The sequence below is a fragment of the Salvelinus namaycush genome, chromosome 37, assembly GCF_016432855.1.
Source record: "Salvelinus namaycush isolate Seneca chromosome 37, SaNama_1.0, whole genome shotgun sequence".
NCBI lineage: Eukaryota > Metazoa > Chordata > Actinopteri > Salmoniformes > Salmonidae > Salvelinus > Salvelinus namaycush.
In genome coordinates, this window is record NC_052343.1 from 28,651,566 (window position 1) to 28,675,170 (window position 23,605).

The 23,605-nt window shown below is 46.1% G+C and overlaps 1 protein-coding gene across 1 annotated transcript; it reads right to left on the bottom strand.

The window, feature by feature from the left end:
• Window positions 1-1,108: 1,108 nt before the first annotated feature.
• On the bottom strand, window positions 1,109-20,478 carry pogzb (pogo transposable element derived with ZNF domain b). Its single transcript, XM_038976520.1, has 20 exons — window positions 20,380-20,478; window positions 19,193-19,308; window positions 16,483-16,635; window positions 15,808-16,010; window positions 15,595-15,694; window positions 15,172-15,417; window positions 14,957-15,070; window positions 14,761-14,837; window positions 14,402-14,643; window positions 14,026-14,171; window positions 13,797-13,897; window positions 10,282-10,428; window positions 9,612-9,746; window positions 8,930-9,147; window positions 8,455-8,595; window positions 8,284-8,343; window positions 8,073-8,185; window positions 4,258-5,907; window positions 3,906-3,942; window positions 1,109-3,763 (listed from the first exon to the last, which is right to left on the bottom strand). Exons 2-20 carry the CDS (start codon window positions 19,302-19,304, stop codon window positions 1,972-1,974), a joined length of 5,787 nt encoding a protein of 1,928 aa, XP_038832448.1. The 5' UTR covers window positions 19,305-19,308; window positions 20,380-20,478; the 3' UTR covers window positions 1,109-1,971.
• Window positions 20,479-23,605: the final 3,127 nt, after the last annotated feature.

A 23,605-nucleotide genomic window follows, 5' to 3' on the forward strand; every position in this document is an offset into this window, starting at 1 on the left:
GCTCCAAACACCAAATCGATCACTTGCAAATAATAGGCATTCCCAGCAGTACAGTTTGCAGTGCTTCTCGGAGCCAAGGAGCCTGTGAGCCATTGACAGCGCTCGTAGTTGAAACTTTGAAAGTGGCGAGCGAACGAAGCACTTTCCCGCCTGTGACAGGCTTTGTGGCGTCGGGCGACCTCTCCTTACAATGTCTAACTTTTCTTGAAAAGTTCGTCTTGAGAATGGCGTTATAATTATATCCTCGACCAAATCGATATATTCTCCTCCTTCCGCCATTGTGGGTTGAAAAAACAGCTTAGTAGTACGCGAATTAATTCGTTTATCAAATTCAGTTTCCTAGATCTCCATAGGACCTGCCTCTCAATATTGGTAATCCAATCAAAAGACGTGCACGCACTACGCCTGCTAGCTGGCTCCTGTGTAACACTGGAGCCAGCCAGAAGGCGTACAGTAGCCAACTCTAAAGCTGATTGGTTGACACTAAATTTTCATTTCCATTCACTATAAGCTACAAGCGCCCGCACTGTTGATTCTGAAGGCCTGAGGGCAGATTTTAGACCCCTGGCAACACATGATGGCTGAATATGATTGGATAAAAGATCTAACATAAAGACCAGCCCTCAAAATCTCAACCTGGGGCTGGAAGCAGTGCAACCAAGAGGAAAGCTATGAAATGAAGAGTATAACTCTTACTCTGGGGAATAATTTAATACATATTTGTGGGAAAATATATTTAAAAAAAAATTATATTCTGATGATGTTTAGGCCAGCAGAGAAGGCCTTGCAGGCCCTGACGGCCCACCACTGCTCAAATTACATCAAAAACATAAACAGTAGAGTATTACAACCTTATATTTTGAATTAGGTGGTATGATATGATAGTAGATAATTGTACAAACCCATAAAACATTTAAGTATTATTTTATCAAGAATTGTAAGCGTAGGCTATGTCATTAATCAAAATGGCCATTGAGCTGCAGGAAATATCCCAGATTGTGTAGAAAATGTTTTTCATACAAGAGATTCAGAATCTTTAGGACTGAGGTTGTCACGATTCCAATATCCCCCATGTCTCTTTGGAAGTATTGAGCAGACCAAAGACAAATCAGAAAAGGATGAATTTAATTTCATTTCTGTGTGTCCATGACTGTGACAAATGAGGTACAGTTCAGATAATTGTTAAAGAACATATTGGACATCTGCAAAATACATTAGATATTATGTAACTCCATAGGGAATTCAACATTCCCACCATTTCTCAAGCTTGTCCATCCTTCCTCAGTACTACAATCTATTGACAGACACAGGCAAGAGAACGTGGTAATTCACCCAAATCACATTTGTTTATAAGTCCTTAAGATAAATAGAATACTCTATATAGCTGTAGGCCTAGTCATCACTAGCCTTCTAGCAATATGGCTGAGTCTCTCTAGCCCATAGATTAGGCTACTTTTAAGGTAAGGAAAGAATGTATGTAAAGTCATTTGAGTGCAATAAGGGATAAGGAAGCAAAAGTTGGGGGAAACTTTGTAAACCAACACCAATCTGTCAAAAAGGCATTGAACTTTTAGAAAAGACTAAACAATGCATAGTAAATATTCTCAAACTGAATTAAGAATGCATTATGGTACAGTATAGCACCTTAAAATGTTTTGTGTTCAGTTGATGATCTGTTTAGAATTGATTTCTACCACCACAAGAACATGCCTTACGGTTGATGGAGTTTGGATCCAGTCTGTTGTGCGTCATAGTGTTCATTAAAGCAAAACATAGAACCTGTCAAGTCCAACAAGGGATCCCCACTCAGTTTCCCCACACTGATGACATAAAAAAAGGTTAAAAGGTTGACCAATTGTACTTTAACAGTATGCACTGTAATCTTCTGTGGCCATTTGCAGGGAAGACCCACAGGCTGTGTGGCCTAAGGCAACACGGCAGATGTTCTTGAGTAGGACCGAAGAGCAGTATTCAACTCAGAGTTTGTGAAAGGGAAGGACTAAGAGGGGGAGACATCCTCATGGGACCCTCCTGGCTCTTTGGCAGCGGCTCCATCTCTTCTTCTCCCTTTTCCAAGATGTTATCCTTTGTTGTGTCCATTTCTATAGCTGCCTTGTGATTCTCATCTAAAGTTCCTTCTTCACTTTCCTGCTCTTCAGCTACCTTACCTTCTTTAACTTCTTGCTCCGCATCTACCCTCTCTTCTCCAGCCTCTTGCTCCTCATCTACCCTCTCTTCTCCAGCCTCCATGTCCTCTGTACCCCTGCTGTCTTCCTGCTCGAGCTCTGCTGTTGACTCTGGCTCCAGAACCTCAGGACCTAGGAGGGCCTCTCTGAGAGTACTCATCAGCTCTGACTGGGTTTCTGCCAGAGTCTTGGTCATTTCCTGGTCCCGCTGCCCAGGGACCAAGTCAGTAAGGTGGAAGGACTGTCGCAGCAGATCAGGCTGTTCCTCTAGGTAGGACAAGGCCTCCACTAGCCAGGCCACTAGCAGCTGCACAAGGTCTTTGTGTGTGGCCCCTGCTGCCCCTCCCTCGGCAGCCAGCCGGGCCCAGCGGGCCAGCAAGAAACTCTGCAGCACGGGCCGCAGGCACATCTCCAGGGGCTGGAGGCGGCAGGTGCAGCCAGCGGGGACCACGGCCGGCAGGGTGCCAGTGGCACCAAGGGTGGTCAGGAAGTCCTTAGACACGTGTCCACGGTGGCCGTCCAGGATCAGCATGCCTTTGGTACTCCTGTTCTGGTCCAGCATGTGTTGGCGCCACACCTGAGACTCCCACAGCGCCAACTCCTCGTCCCTGGTGAATCCCTCTACCTTGGCCTCCAGCAGGACAGAGTTGGGGAGGCCTGTGCCCTGCATCTTGGGGAGCTGCCCCTTGATTAGGACCAGGGTGCGTAGCATGGTGCCATCGGCCAGCGCTGACAGATAGATGGTGACCAGAGGTTCCCTGGTTCCCACCAGCTGGAGAGCCTCTTCTTTGTCCACTTTGGCTGGATCCGCAAGCGCCTCAATGTCTACAAAGACAGACAGCTCGTCCATGGCAGCTATGCCTGTGTGGGGCAGATTGTGGGCCTGGATGTGCTTGCGGGTGAACTTGGTGAAGGAGTTAGCGTTGTCCTCCATGGAGCGTGGCAAGCGGCAGCTGACCGTGGCAGTCCGCCCAACAGCCTGCCAGCCAAGGCTATGCTGCAGCATGAAGCTCACAGCCCAGTCGTAAGAGATGCGGAAGGCGCTGCTGTGACCGTCCTGGCTGTGGATCTCAGAAGCCCTCTGAAAAAGGTTCTTCTCGTTGAGCGGCAGCTGCTGCTCTCGCTGGGCCATGACCCACTCCACCATGCGCTCCACCGCCTCTCCCTTGCCAGGTCCCCGGCCATCACGCTCCAGCTGCTTCTCCTTATCCTTCAGCCAGGCCTGGATGAGATTGGACTGGGTGGATAGCTGCTTGGCGGCTTGACGTTCCCCGCAGCACAGAGCGAACAGCACTATCCTCAGCAGACGCACAGAGAGTGTGTCCTCTCGTTCTTTTACCACCGGGCTTACTGTCGGAGGGGTGACGGAAGGATCAGATGTGGCAGGCTGCTGTTTAGACGCCCGTTCATGAACAATTTCATCAACGTCCTTGCCAAGACCTTCAACCTCCATTTCTTCATTGTCTGTGTCTGAGCCCATGTCCTCCACTGGGGCCATTGCCTCGTCCAGGTCACTCTCTGGCCCTAAGGGACCCCACTCGCTGCTGTCGTCAAAGCGGTCTGCCCCCGTGTTGTTTCTGCAGAAAGACAAAGCAGGAAATAAAGATGAGTGGTATTTGAGGCATGACAGATAAAACATCTCAATTAATCACAATATTTTGGGGGGAGTAAATCGTGTGAAACCAGGGTGAAATGGCTGGAGTGTGTCTCGTAAAGTACCTCATGTTCTCCATGATGAATCCAACATTAGGGGAGCCTGTAAAAATAAAAAAAAGAGGATAAGAGATTTAGATTTGAAGAGAAAGAGCACGCAGCTAAATGTAAGTGTTACAACATAAACATTTCTGTTTCAGGTTGAACTATGTAGACTTTGTTTTCCCTATCATAATGTGTTATTAATATCATCCTTCACAGTTTCCCTGTCAAGCAGTCACAGACAATGTTTTTGACGCTTGTATACTCATAGATATGAAGCTAGTCTTGGGATTGATTATATACTGTATGTGTTTTGGTATCACAAGAGATGATATTATTGTGTGTGCATCTACAAAGCATCAAATAAATGATTGACCTGAGTGGTGGGGTGAGAAGCCATGATATTCCCAGAAGCAGCTGGGCTGCTTGCACAGGTTGGCTTTGCAAACGATGCATCCAAACACGCTCTCATGGCGCAGGTTCTTCAGATTGCAGTTCTTGCATCTCTTGGTCTTGGCGGTGAGTTTAACCAATCTGTGCCTTAGTTTATTTGGATTGCCTTGCAGGGCAACCTCTCGCACACTCGCTAGTCCCTCCTTATTCTCAGAGTGGATGCGTGCTTGTCTCTCTGCACACTTGGCTAGCTGGTGCCCTAAGCGCTTGCGAAAGTTTGCCTGGGTAAAGAGTCCGCCCTGCACCCATGATGGTGGGTTCTCTTTGCGGCTCTCCCGCAGCACTATGAAGGCATTGACTATGCTCAGGTTGACCAGGAACCAGAAGAGACTGCGCCAGTGCTTGTCTAGTGGCAGCCCTCCTAGAGGGTTGCAGGCAAGCAGCTGTTTGCAGATGTCCACTCCTCGCATATTCTCTTGCAGAAGTCGGAAGGCTAAGGGCCGCTCGATGGGGCTGAGTTCACCCACTTTGGTTTGAGACTTCCTCCACACTGTGTCTGGCTGCCCCGGCCCGGCGTTGGTGGACAGGCAGCCCATCTCCTTGGTGTCTTTCCAGCGAGTGGCCAGCAGGGGACCCAACTGCCTCTGCAGGAAGTCCCCAGGCTTCTCCAGCTGACCCTGCTCCCACAGCTCCCTGGGGAGGATGGGGCTTGGTGGAGGAAAGGAGCTGGAGGCGTAAATGCCCTTGTCCAAGAGCTTCTGCATGAGAGGGGCAGAGGCCAGCGAGCTACCCAGGAAGAGCTGGTGGTGTTTCTGCTGGAGTCCCTCCACTAAGGGGGGAACTACATTGAACCCCAGCTCCTTCTCCTTCTCCCTCCCCATGTGGATGAGCAGTCGGTGGCAGTAGCCCGACTTGGAGTCACACAGCAGCCACACCCCTGGTTGGGCCTTGGGGTTCCCTTTGGCTTGGCCGGCCTCCGTCTCCAGGCTGGGCAGCAGGGCCCGGTCGATGGCCAGGCATCGGTTGGGTTGGTAGGCTTCCCACATGGAGTCGCCAAGGATGCTCAGCATAGGTCTGAAGAGACGCAGCCTGTCGCTGCCACTGCCCTCCCCCTCCTCCTCCTCCATGGAGGTGAGCAGACTACCCATCCAGATGTTGTTGGAGATCTGCTGGAAGCGCTTGATGGACATGGCCCTGAAGAAGGTGTGGCAGTTGTCGTAGTGCTGCCAGGACCAGTAGTTGGCAGGCTCTGGGAGGCTCTGAAGGCCCATGAGGATACTGAGACCTATGAAGCCCTTGATCTCGTGAGCGGCGACAGGGACCCAGTCCGGGTCACGCTGCCCAAGAAACTGACAAGTCTTGGCCTTGGCGTTGGTCTCGTTGGCGATGAGCTCCATGAGCGAGTACGGGAAGAGCATGTTGAAGTAGTCGACAGCATCGCTGTTTTTGTTTAAGGACTGGCGAGGACCGCAGCTCTCTGTGAAGTCGAGGATGGTTCCGGAGTCGGTGCCTCTCAGCAGAGGTTCTCTCCAGTTCTCCATTAACGCCCATTCAGACCTCCCCACTTCCACATCCCCCCCGGATTTGTCCTCCTCCTCCTCTTGGCAGAACTCAATGTCCGACTCCAGAGACTCTGTGGGGGAGGGGAAGGAAGGGGATCACAGGAACAACAGTTAGTCTTCTGCTCCACAGAGCCAAGTTGACACAACTTTTCTTTTATAAACACCCTGGGCCATTTATTATGTCAGTGCAAGTCCACTTTTACAACACCATGTGGATAGAAAGAGAACAGGGAAAAATATAAGACCTTCTCAGCTGGCCAGTAGTCTGAAGACAACATAAACGGCAGAGGAAAACAGATTGGTATGCAGACTGTCTCCTTGGTAAGACATTCCTCCTCTGCACTTGGGTCATTTTTAGACTCCACACATTTTACTATTTACTTTGGCACAAAACATGCTTTGGAGTGTGTCTTGATGTACAACAATCTGTCAGTTCCTGTAATGCAGGGTCCCACAAGTGGCAGCCCGCAGGCCTCTTTGTTGGACATGAGACTGTAAACACACCAGCAAATCAGCGCCAAGTGATTTACATTTTCTGTTCCAACGTATTCCCACGCATAATAGAGAGATATGTGATAGTATACAAATGTAAGCAAGGTTTGAAATTATGTTTTAGTCAAATATTATATCCGTTTGAGCTTTGAGGTCAATTTGCAGTCAACAAATTATTTGTAATTATTTTGGCCCCCTGACCATCCCAAGAAAAACTCAAATCGTCACGTGGCTGAATCTAGTTGATGATCCCGGCTATAGTGGTGAACTAGCAACATGGGATGCAGCCATGTAGTGGTCTTTTACCTCATTAATGAAGAGAAGGGGTATGTGTGGTAACACACACCTGTTGTGTGTGGTTGTGAATAATAGTGTATGGTTCATCTTTTGCCACATTACTTTCTGTAGACACATACACACACACACACAATACTCGCTCACCATTTCATTTATTTTTTGTGTTTACAAGTTTGTAAAAATAGATTTACATTAGGTAGGGCGTATAGCTTTAGTGCGACCGCATGACCAGAACATAAGGCCTTGTTCTAACCAATATAGATGTACAAATATTTATGATTGAAGGCCCCCTCTGGTGTCCTATGAGGGGATTTTATGGGCACTCTACAATATCTGGTGTGTACCATGTCTCTCACTATACAATATCTGGTGTGAACCATGTCTCTCACTGTACAATATCTGGTGTGTACCATGTCTCTCACTGTACAATATCTGGTGTGAACCATGTCTCTCACTGTACAATATCTGGTGTGTACCATGTCTCTCACTGTACAATATCTGGTGTGTACCATGTCTCTCACTGTACAATATCTGGTGTGAACCATGTCTCTCACTGTACAATATCTGGTGTGTACCATGTCTCTCACTGTACAATATCTGGTGTGAACCATGTCTCTCACTGTACAATATCTGGTGTGTACCATGTCTCTCACTGTACAATATCTGGTGTGTACCATGTCTCTCACTGTACAATATCTGGTGTGAACCATGTCTCTCACTGTACAATATCTGGTGTGAACCATGTCTCTCACTGTACAATATCTGGTGTGAACCATGTCTCTCACTGTACAATATCTGGTGTGTACCATGTCTCTCACTGTACAATATCTGGTGTGTACCATGTCTCTCACTGTACAATATCTGGTGTGAACCATGTCTCTCACTGTACAACATCTGGTGTGTACCATGTCTCTCACTGTACAACATCTGGTGTGTACCATGTCTCTCACTGTACAACATCTGGTGTGAACCATGTCTCTCACTGTACATCTGGTGTGAATCCTACCATGTCTTTCAGTGTTCACAAGGGGAGATAAGTTCAACACCTTGTGCAATAAAACATTTGGCATCAGGCCAAGTTAAACAACAAAGCAAACTGAGAAATACAACGACAGTAACACACCACAATTAGTTATCTTTGTCAAATCATGGGGCTCTTTTGCTGACATTTTGCACAAAATGTCACCCTGAATAGATACATTTTGTTAGGGTGTTGTCATCCTGGTTACACGTTATAGTACGTTTAATGAATAACATTAATGATGTATAAATGTTAATGTCTAAATGCTTATGCATTGTACTTAGTAGTATACACTTTATAAATTGTGCTAGCAATTTCAAAACATTTTCTAAACTGCAAATATAAAGCATCTCTCTCCTTCCATGGTAAAACTGACATGCAAAGGCTATCTGTTTGGAGTTCTGTGGGGAGCTTGAAGACACCTACCGTTTGGTGTACAGGTGCTGGAGCCGTGACTTGGGTCCTGGGCCAGGTGCTTGGCCATAAGGTCACCTGTCTGAGAGCTGAAGTCACAGACCTCACACCGCAGCTTCAAATAGCTGTGTGGAACAGAGGGAGAGAAGGTTGGAGCGTGTCCCTAGTAACTGGCAAGGCAAAAAATATAAAAACACAACACAGAGGAAAAAGTGTCCATTACCAAGGGGGTGGCCGCTTGTGCAGGGGAACCCGGTTGGTTTTCATACGTGGTGCATGATTTCTGCAACAAGACAAATGAACACTATCAAACTGACCAAGTCATCTGTGATCAATGAATGAACCATTGTTTGTTTGACTAATAAAACATGATCTATATTGAAGCTTGACTCACGTAATCATGTGGTCTGCGTAGGAGCGCGAGCAGCAGGTGCTGTAGGGGCACACGGCACAGTGGACGAAGGTGGGGTAGTGGTCGGGGAAGCTGGGTACGTCTGAGCTGCACTCCATGCACCGCTGCTTGACTAGAGACACACTGTAGAGGTCACACAGAGGTCAGACACTTCAGACACTATATATGCGTTTATACATCACCCTGGCCTCCAAGGGTGTCTCAGGGAGAGTTGGGATATGCAACAAAAAAACGGATTTCCAATTCACACACACACGTATTAATACACACTTGTACATGTGTGAAAAATAACAAATACAAACACCCACCAAATGATGATTATGTTTATACATGCTCTCAGAGGGCAAGCTAGCGCTACTGTCACACTTTTCAATCAAAAACTAAGTCTGAAATGAATGACAGAAGACCTCCTGGGATTTGTAGTTGCTCCATGCACAACAATATGACTATTATTCACCTCCGTTTCTGAAACTTGGTGAGCAGGTCCAACTGCTTGATGGATTTCCTCATGGTGGTTTTGGTTGTTTGTGGAGGTGGTTTGGACTGATGTTGCAGTTTATGTTGTATGTTGGTGTAGGTCTGGCCCGCCTGAGGAGTGGGGCCTGTCGTCTTATAGTCCATAGGTACATTCTTGGGCAACTGTCCCTTGTGGTGGGAATATGCCCTGATGGTCACCTAAGTACACAGACAAAAATACAACACAGTGTTTAACCCCATTTTACTTATGAATACTATACCGAAACTAATAGAACTCCTTCTTGATCTAGGACATGCATTTATTTTTGGTTAACCGTTGTCCTGTCCAACAAGTGAATTGCCTGAATCTCTACACTCTTAGAAAAAAGGGTTCCAAAAGGGGTTTTCAGCTATCCCCATAGGAGAACCCTTTTGGGTTCCATGTTGAACCCTTATTTTGGGTTCCATGTTCAACCCTCTGTAAGGATTCTACATGGAACCAAAAAGGGTTCTTCAAAGGTTCTCCTGTGGGAACAGCAGAAGAATCCTTTTAGGTTCTTGAAAGCACCTTTTCTACTAAGAGTGTAGATAAAGTGGCAAGACATTTCTCTGTGGATGACGCCACTTTGTGGCACAATTAAGAGAAGGTCTAATCAGTGAAATTAAGGTGTTCATCAACTCACTTTAGTCCCAGGTTGGAGCCCCTCCAGCTGCTTGGGTTTGCGGAAGGTCCTGTGGCTGTGGGTTTTGTGCTCCATCCTGTCCGTGGCAGAGAGGAACTGCAAACGGCACTTGTTGCAGTGACTCGCTCTACTGGCCTGAAAAATCAAGAGTTGGGTTCAGCGTTTCAGGGCTATACATAAACTGCAGAAGAAACTGTGATCTCTTTTTGTCTTTGTACAAGAGTTTACAAAACACTCTTTCTTGCAACGCCTACTTTGCAGTATCACTGCCTTTATAAAACATATGGGACCGGTTTCCCAGACCCAGATTAATCCTAGTCCTGGACTAAATACACACTTACAATGAAGATTCTCTGTTGAGATTGGTGTTTAATCTAAGACTAGGTATAATATGAGTGTGGGAAACCAAGCCATAAATACTTTTCTGCACCTTAAGAAAATACCTTCCTTTAAGTAAATTCTTTACAACAGTTTTAAATGGGAACGATCCTTACTTTTTTATGGTCCTGTGTGGCTCAGTTGGTAGAGCATGGCACTTGCAACACCAGGGTTGTGGGTTTGATTCCCACGGAGGACCAGTACGAGAAAATGTATGCACTCACTCCTGTAAATTGCTCTGGAAAAGAGCGTCTGCTAAATGACGTAAAATGGGCCTGGGTTGTTCCTCTACCTGGTGTCGTATGTAGTGCTGCTGGTAGGAGTTGGGGCTCTTGAACACCTTCAGGCAGTAGATACACAGCTGGTTGCATGTCTTTGCATGATTGGTACAGAAGTGGTTGTACACATCAGAAAAGAAAGAAGACCGGTACCGACACACCTTGAAAAGAAGAAGGGATGGGATTTCAGGAAGGTGTGGTTCTGAGAGTAAATGGAAAGGTGGCCAGCATTTATTCAAATCAAATCAAATGTTATTTGTCACATACACATGGTTAGCAGATGTTAATGCGAGTGTATCGAAATGCTTGTGCTTCTAGTTCCGACCATGCAGTAATATCTAACAACTACCTTATACACACAAGTGTAAAGGAATGAATAAGAATATGTACATAAAGATAAATGAATGAGCGATGGCCGAACGGCATAGGCAAGATGCAGTAGATGGTATAGAGTACAGTATATACATATGAGGTGAGTAATGTAGGGTATGTAAACATTATATAAAGTGGCTAGTGATACATTTATTACATTAATTTTTCATTATTAAAGTGGCTAGAGATGAGTCCGTATGTTGGCAGCAGCCACTCAATGTTAGTGATGACTGTTTAACAGTCTGATGGCTTTGAGATAGAAGCTGTTTTTCAGTCTCTCGGTCCCCGCTTTGATGCACCTGTACTGACCTCGCCTTCTGGATGATAGCGGGGTGAACAGGCAGTGGCTCGGATGGTTGTTGTCCTTGATGATCTTTTTAGTCTTCCTGTGACATCGGGTGGTGTAGGTGTCCTGGAGGGCAGGTAGTTTGCCCCGGTGATGCGCTGTGCAAACCTCACTACCCTCTGGAGAGCCTTACGGTTGTGGGCGGAGCAGTTGCCGTACCAGGCGGTGATACAGCCCGACAGGATGCTCTCGATTGTGCATCTGTAAAAGTTTGTGAGTGTTTTTGTTGACAAGCCAAATTTCTTCAGCCTCCTGAGGTTGAAGAGGCGCTGCTGCACCTTCTTCACCATGCTGTCTGTGTGGGTGGACCATTTCAGGTTGTCCGTGATGTGTACGCCGAGGAACTTAAAACTTTCCACCTTTTCCACTACTGTCCCGTCGATGTGGATAGGGGGCTGCTCCCTCTGCTGTTTCCTGAAGTCCATGATCATCTCCTTTGTTTTGTTGACATTGAGTGTGAGGTTATTTTCCTGACACCACACTCCGAGGGCTCTAATCAAGCCTATCACTGTAGTGTCATCTGCAAACTTGATGATTGAGTTGGAGGCGTGCATGGCCACGCAGTCATGGGTGAACAGGGAGTACAGGAGAGGGCTGAGAACACACCCTTGTGTGGCCCCAGTGTTGAGGATCAGCGGGGTGGAGATGTTGTTACCTACCCTCACCACCTGGGGGCGGCCCGTCAGGAAGTCCAGGACCCAGTTGCACAGGGCGGGGTCGAGACCCAGGGTCTTGAGCTTAATGACGAGTTTGGAGGGTACTATGGTGTTAAATGCTGAGCTGTAGTCGATGAACAGCATTCTTACATAGGTATTCCTCTTGTCCAGATGGGTTAGGGCAGTGTGCAGTGTGATTGCGTCGTCTGTGGACCTATTGGGGCGGTAAGCAAATTGGAGTGGGTCTAGGGTGTCAGGTAGGGTGGAGGTGATATGGTCCTTGACTAGTCTCTCAAAGCACTTCATGATGACGGAAGTGAGTGCTACGGGGCGATAGTCATTTAGCTCAGTTACCTTCGCTTTCTTGGGAACAGGAACAATGGTGGCCCTCTTGAAGCATGTGGGAACAGCAGACTGGGATAAGGATTGATTGAATATGTCCGTAAACACACCAGCCAGCTGGTCTGCGCATGCTCTGAGGACGCGGCTGGAGATGCCGTCTGGGCCGGCAGCCTTGCGAAGGTTAACACGTTTAAATGTTTTACTCACGTTGGCTGCAGTGAAGGAGAGCCCGCAGGTTTTGGTAGCGGGCCGTGTCAGTGGCACTGTATTGTCCTCAAAGCGAGCAAAGAAGTTGTTTAGTTTGTCTAGAAGCAAGACATCGTAGTCCGCGACGGGGCTGGTTTTCCTTTTGTAGTCCGTGATTGACTGTAGACCCTGCCACGTACCTCTTGTGTCTGAGCCGTTGAATTGCAACTCTACTTTGTCTCTATACTGACGCTTAGTTTGTTTGATTGCCTTGCGGAGGGAATAGCTACACTGTTTGTATTCGGTCATGTTTCCGGTCACCTTGCCCTGATTTCAATTTTGCGCGAATGCTGCCATCAATCCACAGTTTCTGGTTGGGGAATGTTTTAATAGACGCTGTGGGTACAACATCACCGATGCACTTGCTAATAAACTCGCTCACCGAATCAGCGTATTCATCAATGTTATTGTCCTACGCTATGCGGAACATAATCCAGTCCTCGTGATCGAAGCAATCTTGAAGCGTGGAATCCGATTGGTCGCACCAGCGTTGAACAGACCTGAGCACGGGCGCTTCCTGTTTTAGTTTCTGTCTATAGGCTGGGAGCAACAAAATGGAGTTGTGGTCAGATTTTCCGAAAGGAGGGCTTTATATGCGTCGCGGAAGTTAGAATAACAATGATCCAGGGTTTTGCCAGCCCGGGGCGCGCATTCGATGCTGATCAAATATAGGGAGACTTGTTTTCAGATTAGCCTTGTTAAAATCCCCAGCTACAATAAATGCAGCCTCAGGATATGTGGTTTCCAGTTTACATAGAGTCAAAAGAAGTTCTTTCAGGGCCGTCGATGTGTCTGCTTGGGGGGAATATACACGACTGTGATTATGATCGAAGAGAATTGTCTTGGTAGAGAATGCGGTCGGCATTTGATTGTAAGGAATTCTAGGTCAGGTGAACAAAAGGACTTGAGTTCCTGCATGTTGTTATGATCACACCACGTCTCGTTAATCATAAGGCATACACCCCCACCCTTCTTCTTACCAGAGATGTTTGTTTCTGTCGGCGCGATGCGTGAAGAAGCCAGGTGGCTGTACCGACTCTGATGACGTATCCCGAGTGAGCCATGTTTCCGTGAAACATCTTCCTCTCTGGAAGGCAACCCTTGCTCGGATTTCGTCTACCTTGTTGTCAAGAGACTGGACATTGGCGAGTAGTATGCTCGGGAGCGGTGCGCGATGTGCCCGTCTACGGAGCCTGACCAGAAGACCGCTCCGTGTGCCCCTTCTGCGGCGCCGTTGTTTTGGGTCGCCGGCTGGGATCCGATCCATTGTCCTGGGTGGTGGACCAAACAGAGGATCCGCTTCGGGAAAGTTGTATTCCTGGTCGTAATGTTGGTGAGTTGACGTTGCTCTTATATCCAATAGTTCCTCCTGACTGTATGTAATAAAACCTAAGATTTCCTGGGGTAACAATGTAAGAAATAACACATAAAAAAACAAAATACTGCATAGTTTCCTAGGAACGCGAAGCGAGGCGGCCATCTCTGTCGGCACCGGAAGGGAAGAAGTATCAATCAAATGTTTGCATTTGCATCTATCCTGTTTAACTGGAGGTAAAAGGTTACCAACCTGGCAAATATAGGGCATCTCTCCTGGTTTGTGGGTGTTCTTCATGTGATGCAGGAACACAGGCTCACTCTCAAACGCCCACTCACAGATCTTACAACAAGCTGCACGGTCAATAGAGAAAACAATCAGAAATCGTCCATCAAATGCAACTTAGTTTAAAAAAATATATCTCACAGGATGCATATTTAACAACAGGTGAATATGTAAGTATGGTAATGTGAGGGCGTACTGGAAGACTGAGTGAGCCCGTGGGCATTCTCCACATGGTACTGGAGCTGGGCGCTGGTAGAGAACTGGCGGAAGCAGTGCTGGCAGGAGGTCAGCTGGTCCGCCCATTTAGTCATCTCTGGGTGCTGCTTCATGTGGTCCATCAGCCTGCCGAGCACGCACACGCGCACACACAGTTAACATCCTTCCATCAATTGAGATTTGCATTTGCATAGTTCTAACACTTGAATAAGTGGTACAGATACTTTTGTGGCAATATATCACATGCAAACATTTGATTCATACTTCAGCCCCTAAATGTTGTTATTTTATGGTCAGCCTGTATGTGTACATACTGTGTGTGTGTGTGTGTGTGGAGCAGGTGACCCCATTCTCACCTAATGTTGCTATTGGACCTCTTGGGGCAGATGACACATTTGAAGGAGTAGTTCAGCTTGGTGGGCTGGCTGTCGACCAGGGACTGTTTGCCCGCGAAGTGGCCATAGTAGAAATCATCCACTAGCATAACCACCTTAGGCGGAGGGTCTGGGTTGGAGCTGGGAGCCCGTTCTGGCAGGGGGTTCTGAGTGCCACTGCTGCTGGAAGGCCCAGCAGTATTGACCAGGTCTGGACAGCAGAACTATGAGGGGGAAATTCAATGCAGTTTAAATTGCCATCATGCTCATCGCTACTAGTGGTGAATGTTCATGGTTTAATATCTGGAATGTTCTATGGTGCATATGATTAAGCTTCTTACACACATATGTCCTTGAAGTGCTTCTTGCATTTTGAATTGGGCTCCACATCGGGGGCACATCTTCACCTCCTGATCAACTGTAAAACAAACAGAACAGGGAAACATTTGCCTGATGTTCAGCAACATTTTTACACTTAGAACCAGCGAGGGCATATGACAATGAGCAATAGATCTGATAAGGATGTAATTACTGTACCTTTGGTGTTGCCCTGTGTCAGGGGCGTGGCCACGGGTACATTGGCCTGGCTGTTGCTCTTGACAATCTGCAGAAGCTGCGATTGGAGAGCGACTGGGACTTGGTTCCATTTCACTATAGCACAAAGGAAAGCAGGGGATGTTCAATAGATTTCACTATAGATACAAAAGCTGTACTTCATTGAATTTAGACCCACCCATAAAATAAGAACTTACAAAACTGAGGCTGTGAAGAAGTGTTGAGTAGAGTGGGCCGGGTGCCCATGGTGCTAGCCGTGGTGGTGAGGGGGGCGTGACTGGCCCCGCGGATGGTAAGGGTGGCAGGGATTTGCATAGTGGCAAAGGTGCTGGGCGCTGCCTGCCGTAAAACACCACTGGGGCCAGCAGTGGGCCTAATCTGTGCAGGCTGGGTCACAACCTGAGGCATCCCCATAGACGGAGCAAAGAACTGCCCTCCAGGTCCTACCATAGGAGAGAGGGGGCTGTTAACAAAATGGTGTTACTATACACCATGTTGTCGAAAATTGCTTGCTTCCTGGAGACTTTTCAAAAATGAGTGTTTGGGACCCCTGTATGTCTATTGTAGCTCTGTGAAAACAGCACTGGATAAAGATGCTGAAATGAAAGATATAAAATTACCAGAGAGTAGGGTGATGGGTCGAATCATCTGACCTTGCTGTAAATTCAGAACTATCCCCATAGGGTTCTGCCCAGGCCTGACGTTACGGACCGGGAAACCCTGTGAGATATAGTAATGAGATGAAGTTAAAAACATTTTTAAATGCATTCCACCTTGCTGAGCTGAACCAAAGCAGGCCAGAGAAGATCCGTGAGCACTGATGCAGTCCGTACCTGGGTGAAGTAGATCTGCTGGGCATTGGCCGGGCCGGCACCCGGGTTAACAGCTGTGGGCAGTAGCATGGTGCTCAGACCTGTAGGGGTTTGGATCTGGATCAGCTGTTGTCCCTGGACCATGCCAGATGGTACCAGAGAGGGCATACCAGGGACTCCCGTGGGGAACATAAATTGAGGCAACACCGATGACGACACAGGAGCTGAGGGACACAGAGGAAGGGGGACAACCTAGTGGTTAGTGTCCAGGGTGGGATCTGAACTCAGGTCTACCAAGGGAGCTTGGTAGACCATCCAATGTCTTGACCGTTAGACCAAGAGGACGTTCCCCCTTTGCTGAGAATAACACTGATTTTGGAGTCGTAGGCAGGGGCTACCTCATCACGAGACCATGAGCCGGACTCATGTCTGCTACAACTGCTTCAGCCCTCGGCTCTAAGGGTAGGCCTACTGTATATTATAATCAGTGTTGCCACTTTAAAAAGGAGCAGCTTGTGCATTCTCTTTAGTTTCTGATTCTGAGGTGTATAACACATTTATAAATACTCCTGTACAATCAAATAATGAAAATCAATTCCTGAGCTTTTCCTGTGTTTCTGAAAGTAACGACAGCTATTTTAACCTTTGGGCAGTGTGCATTTGAGACACCATTCTTCCCCCAAAACATCAACTCACGTGCTGTATTGGTGCGCTGCAAGACAGAGGAGGAGGACGGGACTGTGTTGGAAACCGTTGCTGGGACACACTGTGCAGCTGAGGGAGTGAGGGAGGGTATGCTGGGAATTGGAGTCTCTCGGGATGTCGAGGAGAAAAAGGAGGCTTCACAGACTGCAGGAAACACACAATGGCATAAACAGCAAGGTACAGTTGAACTACATGAGAATTAGCGTCCATTCTCCTGTGTTTTTATTTGATCTGACCTAGTATTGATTCTGAGCTCTTTTTTTCAGTTTCTATTCTGTATTTCTCAATTTACCATTGATATTGAATATTCAGCCTCCCGGGTGGCGCAGTGGTCTAGGGCACTGCATCGCAGCGCTAGCTGCGCCACCAGAGACTCTGGGTTCGCGCCCAGGCTCTGTCGCAACCGGACGCGACCGGGAGGTTCGTGGGGCGACGCACAATTGGCCTAGCGTCGTCCGGGTTAGGGAGGGTTTGGCCGGTAGGGATATCCTTGTCTCATCGCGCACCAGCGACTCCTGTGGCGGGCCGGGCGCAGTGCGCGCTAACCAAGGGAGCCAGGTGCACGGTGTTTCCTCCGACACATTGGTGCGGCTGGCTTCCGGGTTCGAGGCGCGCTGTGTTAAGAAGCAGTGCGGCTTGGTTGGGTTGTGTTTCGGAGGACGCATGGCTTTCGACCTTCGTCTCTCCCGAGCCCGTACGGGAGTTGTAGCGATGAGACAAGATAGTAATTACTAGCAATTGGATACCACGAAAATTGGGGAGAAAAGGGGGGTAAAATTTATTTTTGAAAAAAAGAAAAAAAGATATTGAATATTCCATAGTTGAGGAAAAGCTTGCAAGTAAGCATTTCACTGTACTATTTACCCTTGTTGTATCCTATGCACAGGACAAATAAACTTTGATTTTATTTACATTCACAGCATAGTCCTATGCCAGGGGTGTCAAACTCATTCCATGAAGGGCCTAGTGTCTGCTGGCTTTTGGTGTTTCCTTTCAATTAAGACCTAGACAACCAGGTGAGGGGAGTTCCTTACTAATTACTGACCTTAATTCAGCAATCAAATCGAATCGTACTACACCGGCTGTTCCGACACTCGTCGAATGTGGCAGGGCTTGCAAACTATTACAGACTAAAAAGGGAAGCACAGCCGAGAGCTGCCCAGTGACACGAGCCTACCAGACGAGCTAAACCACTTCTATGCTCGCTTCGAGGCAAATAACACTGAAACATGCATAAGAGCACCAGCTGTTCCGGAAGACTGTGATCACGCTCTCCGCAGCCGATGTGAGTAAGACCTTTAAACATGTCAACATTCACAAGGCTTACCAGGACGTGTACTGCGAGCATGCCCTGACCAACTGGCAAGTGTCTTCACCGACATTTTCAACCTCTCCCATACCAACATGTTTCAAGCAGACCACCATAGTCCCTGTGCCCAAGACCACTAAGGTAACCTGCCTAAATGACTACCGACCCGTAGCACTCACGTCTGTAGCCATGAAATGCTTTGAAAGTTGGTCATGGCTCACATCAACACCATCATCCCAGAAACCCACTCCAATTTGCATACCGCACCAACAGATCCACAGATGATGCAATCTCTATTGCACTCCACACTGCCCTTTCCCACCTGGACAAAAGGAACACCTATGTGAGAATGTTATTAATTGACTACAGCTCAGCGTTCAACACCATAGTGCCCTCAAAACTCATCACTAAGCTAAGGACCCTAAGCTAAGGACCCTGGGACTAAACAGCTCCCTCTGCAACTGGATCCTAGACTTCCTGACGGGCCGCCCCAGGTGGTAAGGGTAGATAACAACACATCCGCCACGCTGATCCTCAACATTTTTGCATCACTGCCTGGTATGGCAACTGCTTGGCCTCCGACCGCAAGGCACTTCAGAGGGTAGTGCGTACAGCCCAGCCAAGCTTCCTGCCATCCAGGATCTATTTACCAGGCGGTGTCAGAGGAAGGCCCTAAAAATCGTCAAATACTCCAGCCACCCTAGTCATAGACTGTTCTCTCTGCTACCGCACAGCAAGCGGTACCGGAGCGCCAAGTCTAGGTCCAAGAGGCTTCTAAACAGCTTCTACCCCCAAGCCATAAGACTCCTGAACAGCTAATCAAATGGCTACCCAGACTACTGCACCCCCCGCTGCTACTCTGTTATTATCTATGCATAGCCACTTTAACAACCCTACCTGCATGTACATAATTATCTCAGTTACCTCGACACCGGTGCCCCTGCACATTGACTCTGTACCGGTACCCCCTGTATATAGCCCCGCTATTGTTATTCACTGCTGCTCTTTAATTATTTGTTTTTTTTATCTCTTACTTTTTTCTTAATTTTTATTTTGTAGGTATTTTTTTTTAACTGCATCGTTGGTTAAGGACTTGTAAGTAAGCATTTCACTGTAAGGTCTACACCTGTTGTATTCGGCGCATGTGACAAATAAAATTTGATTTGATCAATCAAGTACAAGGGAGGAACGAAAACCTGCAGATACTCGGCTCTCCGTGGAATGAGTTTGACGCGTGTCTTATGCTAACAGACTATATGACTGGGTCATTGACCATTCATATATGTTCAGACCATGACAAGGGACGCAGTGATCAGTCCGTCACCAAGATGACAGTCAAAAGGGTGTGCCAGTCTGTCTCTGTGGCAATAGTTGGCCAATGGGCATGCTCACCGTTGTCGTTGTCGCCCTCTATGAATTCCAACTCCTCCTCCACGTCGTCATACATCTGTTGCCATGGCTCCAACTCCTCCTCCTCACACTCCATGAATAAATCGCCATCCATATTGCTGAACGGATCAAATAATATCTAATAAAACAACTACAACACACTGAATGGTTAAAATGTCTAGTAAGTGTACACTCATGAGTGTAGATCTATCGCTAGAGAACTATGAACAGTGTCAGAACACCATACATTAAAAAAAGGCCATTGTTGCTTGAGTAAATATCAGTGTTTTATAACTGTCACGTGTTTGTGTAACTTGTATGAAACTATAAAGTTAATTTATTTCATACATTTATTATATTGTACTTGAAAAAAAAACTTTATTTAACTAGGCAAGTCAGTTAAGAAGAAAATCTTATTTTCAATGACAGCCTAGGAACAGTGGGTTAACTGCCTTGTTCAGGGGCAGAACGACAGATTTGTACCTTGTCAGCTCAGGGATTCGATCTTGCAACCTTCCGGTTACTAGTCCAACGCTCTAACCACTAGGCTACCTGCCGGCTACCTGACGTAATCTACAGTATTAAAGAAAACAAAGCCTAATGAGTGAATGATGACAATGTGACTCAGAGACTTGGGTTTCAGAAATATAGAAAATCTGTCCAGGATTTAAATAATCTTATGAAAATGAATTTCTAAAGATACAAAAATATATATTAAAGTATTTTTTTAAATATATATACATAATTGATTTCATCTATTATTCTTCTCTGGCTCATTGTGATATAATTTCTCGCTAAATGTCCCTGGCAACCACTAGGAAATTTACGAAAGGGGCGGGGGACAAAAATAGTTCTCTACATGCATGACAGATTTGAGGTGCATGACTCAAATAAAACAGCTGTTCGTTCACTGAGTCTAACAAGTTATATACATGTATTGCAGAAGACATGATCTCGTAATGCAATAGTCGCATTCCAAAGAGATAAGACCCCCCCCACATTTTGGGTAAAATACATTCTGCGTCGGCGTAATGTTACTACTGACTCACAACGTGTAGGCTACGCTATTGATGCCTTTCCACTGTAACGTTTAGCGTGCATATTAGGTATATTTACGGCACAAAAATATATATTATTTGTGACACACAAACTAAAAGTAAAACCATAAACTATTACAGTTAAATACTTACCCTTTCCAATACGAAGACAGAACGCTAATAAACTAGAACACACAGAAATTCTTCGCGGGCTACATGTTCCCCATTGGAGGCATATTAATCCGCAAGAAGGAGACAAACGTTTACCTCTTTCAGCAAATGACATTGGTCAAAACAAAGTTTTGCGTCATTTCCGCTTTAAAATCTGCACTGTGATTGGCTTCCATCAATGTAAAGAAGAGAGGCGGAGCAAATTTTCAGGAAATAGGGTTTGCCATAAAACTGCGTTGTTTTCATAAAATACATTAAAAACGTAATTAATTCAATTCAATTAATTTCTAACACGGTCATTAATACTCAAATACATGAAATAGTATTAATTTCAACCAAATATATGTCAATACTAATATCCATACACTCACTAAAGGCAAATTAATTGAAGCTGCAAGCAGCCATTTTGTTATATCATGATGCTATTGATTAGCCCTTATTCATGACTCAAATTCCATTGCGACACTCGGACCCTAACAAAATGCTGTCTAAATGCAAATACACCTCACACGATACAATTTTGGAAACATTTGGAATTTTACTTTCATGTAAGCAAGACATAATTGTTCAAATACAAAAGCTACATTTACTGTGCAGTTTAGGAAAGAACATTGCCTCAAACCGAGACTACACTTCCTCCCCTCCAATTTCCAATGGCGCGGAACAGGGGAGGAAGTTTTGTACTTTGGCTGGGGGCTGTGTTTTTGAAATTCTGCAGTGTGCAACAATGATGCAACTTTGCTAAAATGCATACAGTAAGTGTATATTTTGTATTTAAAAGATTCTTCCACCCTGATGTGAAAGTTAAGTTACAAAGGATTCCAAAACTGTAGGCCTATCGGAAGTGAAGATTATTAACGTTTCTAAACTTTAAAACAGTGACAGGATTGTAGTTCATTGATCCAGCTGTGGTCCATACTTTCAATTGAGAACTAAAAAGCGGGGTTCTCAAGAACTAACTATTGATGTGCTGATTAATGTTACATACTCACATTGCAATTTTATGTTCTCACATTACAATTTTACAGAGTGAACTGTGTGTGTGCGTGCGTGTGTCAAATCAAATAATGTTTTATTTGTCACATGCGCCGAAAACAACAGGTGTAGACCTTACTGTGAAATGCTTACTTACCAACAATGCAGTTCAAAAAATAGAGTTAAGAAAATATTTACGAAATAAACCTAATTGAAAAAAACGTCATAATAATCTAAAAGTAACACAAGAAAATGACATAACAATGTAATGTGTGTGTGTGTGTGAAAGAGAGAATCAGGCCAAATCAAATGTATTCATATAGCCCTTCTTACATCAGCTGATATCTCAAAGTGCTGTACAGAAACCCAGCCTAAAACCCCAAACAGCAAGCAATGCAGGTGTAGAAGCACGGTGGCTAGGAAAAACTCCCTAGAAAGGCCAAAACCTAGGAAGAAACCTAGAGCGGAACCAGGCTATGAGGGGTGGCCAGTGCTCTTCTGGCTGTGCCGGGTGGAGATTATAACAGAAAATGGCCAAGATGTTCAAATGTTCAGAAATGACCAGCATGGTCAAATAATAATAATCACAGTAGTTGTCGAGGGTGCAACAGGACAGCACCTCTACCGCTCCTGCTGTCTCTAGAGAGTTGAAAACAGCAGGTCTGGGACAGGTAGCACGTCCGGTGAACAGGTCAGGGTTCCATAGCCGCAGGCAGAACAGTTGAAACTGGAGCAGCAGCACGGCCAGGTGGACTGGGGACAGCAAGGAGTCATCATGCCAGGTAGTCCTGAGGCATGGTCCTAGGGCTCAGGTCCTCCGAGAGAGAGAAAGAAAGAGAGAAAGAGAGAACTAGAGAGAGAATACTTAAATTCACACAGGACACCAGATAAGACAGGAGAAATACTCCAGATATAACAGACTGACCCTAGCCCCCCGACACATAAACTACTGCAGCATAAACACTGGAGGCTGAGACAGGAGGGGTCAGGAGACACTGTGGCCCCATCCAATGATACCCCCGGACAGGGCCAAACAGGCAGGATATAACCCCACCCACTTTGCCAAAGCACAGCCCCCACACCAGTAGAGGGATATCTTCAACCACCAACTTACCATCCTGAAACAAGGCCGAGTATAGCCCACAAAGATATCCGCCACGGCACAACCCAAGGGGGGGGCGCTAACCCGGACAGGAAGACCACGTCAGTGACTCAACCCACTCAAGTGATGCACCCCTCCTAGGGACGGCATGGAAGAGCACCAGTAAGCCAGTGACTCAGCCCCTGTAATAGGGTTAGAGGCAGAGAATCCCAGTGGAGAGAGGGGAACCGGCCAGGCAGAGACAGCAAGGGCGGTTCGTTGCTCCAGTGCCTTTCCGTTCACCTTCACACTCCTGGGCCAGACTACACTCAATCATAGGACCTACTGAAGAGATGAGTCTTCAATAAAGACTTAAAGGTTGAGACCGAGTCTGCGTCTCTCACATGGGTAGGCAGACCATTCCATAAAAATGGAGCTCTATAGGAGAAAGCCCTGCCTCCAGCTGTTTGCTTAGAAATTCTAGGGACAATTAGGAGGCCTGCGTCTTGTGACCATAGCGTACGTGTAGGTATGTACGGCAGGACCAAATCGGAAGACGGGGTCATCATCCAGGATAATTTATTCACTTTTGGATTCATGTACATTTATTCCACTCAACAAACCAATGTTACAAAAAGACTGCTTATAGGCTATAGGCCTAGGCTGTCATCAAGGCAAATAGTGGCTACTTTGAAGAATCTTAAATATAAAATATATTTTGATTTGTTTAACTTTTTTGGTTACTACATGATTCCATATGTGTCATTTCATAGTTTTGATGCCTTCACTATTATTCTACAATGTAGAAAATAGTAAAAATAAAGAAAAAACCCTGGAATGACTAGGTGTGTCCAAACTTTTGACTGGTACTGTATTTGGAAATGTGTATATATTTTGTTTTATTTTATTATCTTAGGTTATAGGTTTATGTTATTGTAACACTGAATTGACCAGTAATATTACTGTGAGGTAGCAAACAAAACCCATCAGTGCAGCGCAGTAGGCATGCTATCTCCCTCTGGTCCCTCTACATTTCAAAAAGGATATGTGTTATGCAGCAATAGGTCTTACCTCAAATAACCTAACCAAACAACTATCACAGCAGCCTATAAACATAAGGATATTAGCCCGTCATTGTGATGTCAAAGTTTA

Coding starts and splice junctions, on each gene's coding strand:
- pogzb (XM_038976520.1), bottom strand. CDS start 19,304: ATGGATGGCGATTTATTCATGGAGTGTGAGGAGGAGGAGTTGGAGCCA. Junction 9,747..10,281: donor AGCACTACATACGACACCAG/GTAGAGGAACAA, acceptor TTGATTTTTCAG/GCCAGTAGAGCGAGTCACTG. Junction 3,943..4,257: donor CTTCTCACCCCACCACTCAG/GTCAATCATTTA, acceptor TTATTTTTACAG/GCTCCCCTAATGTTGGATTC.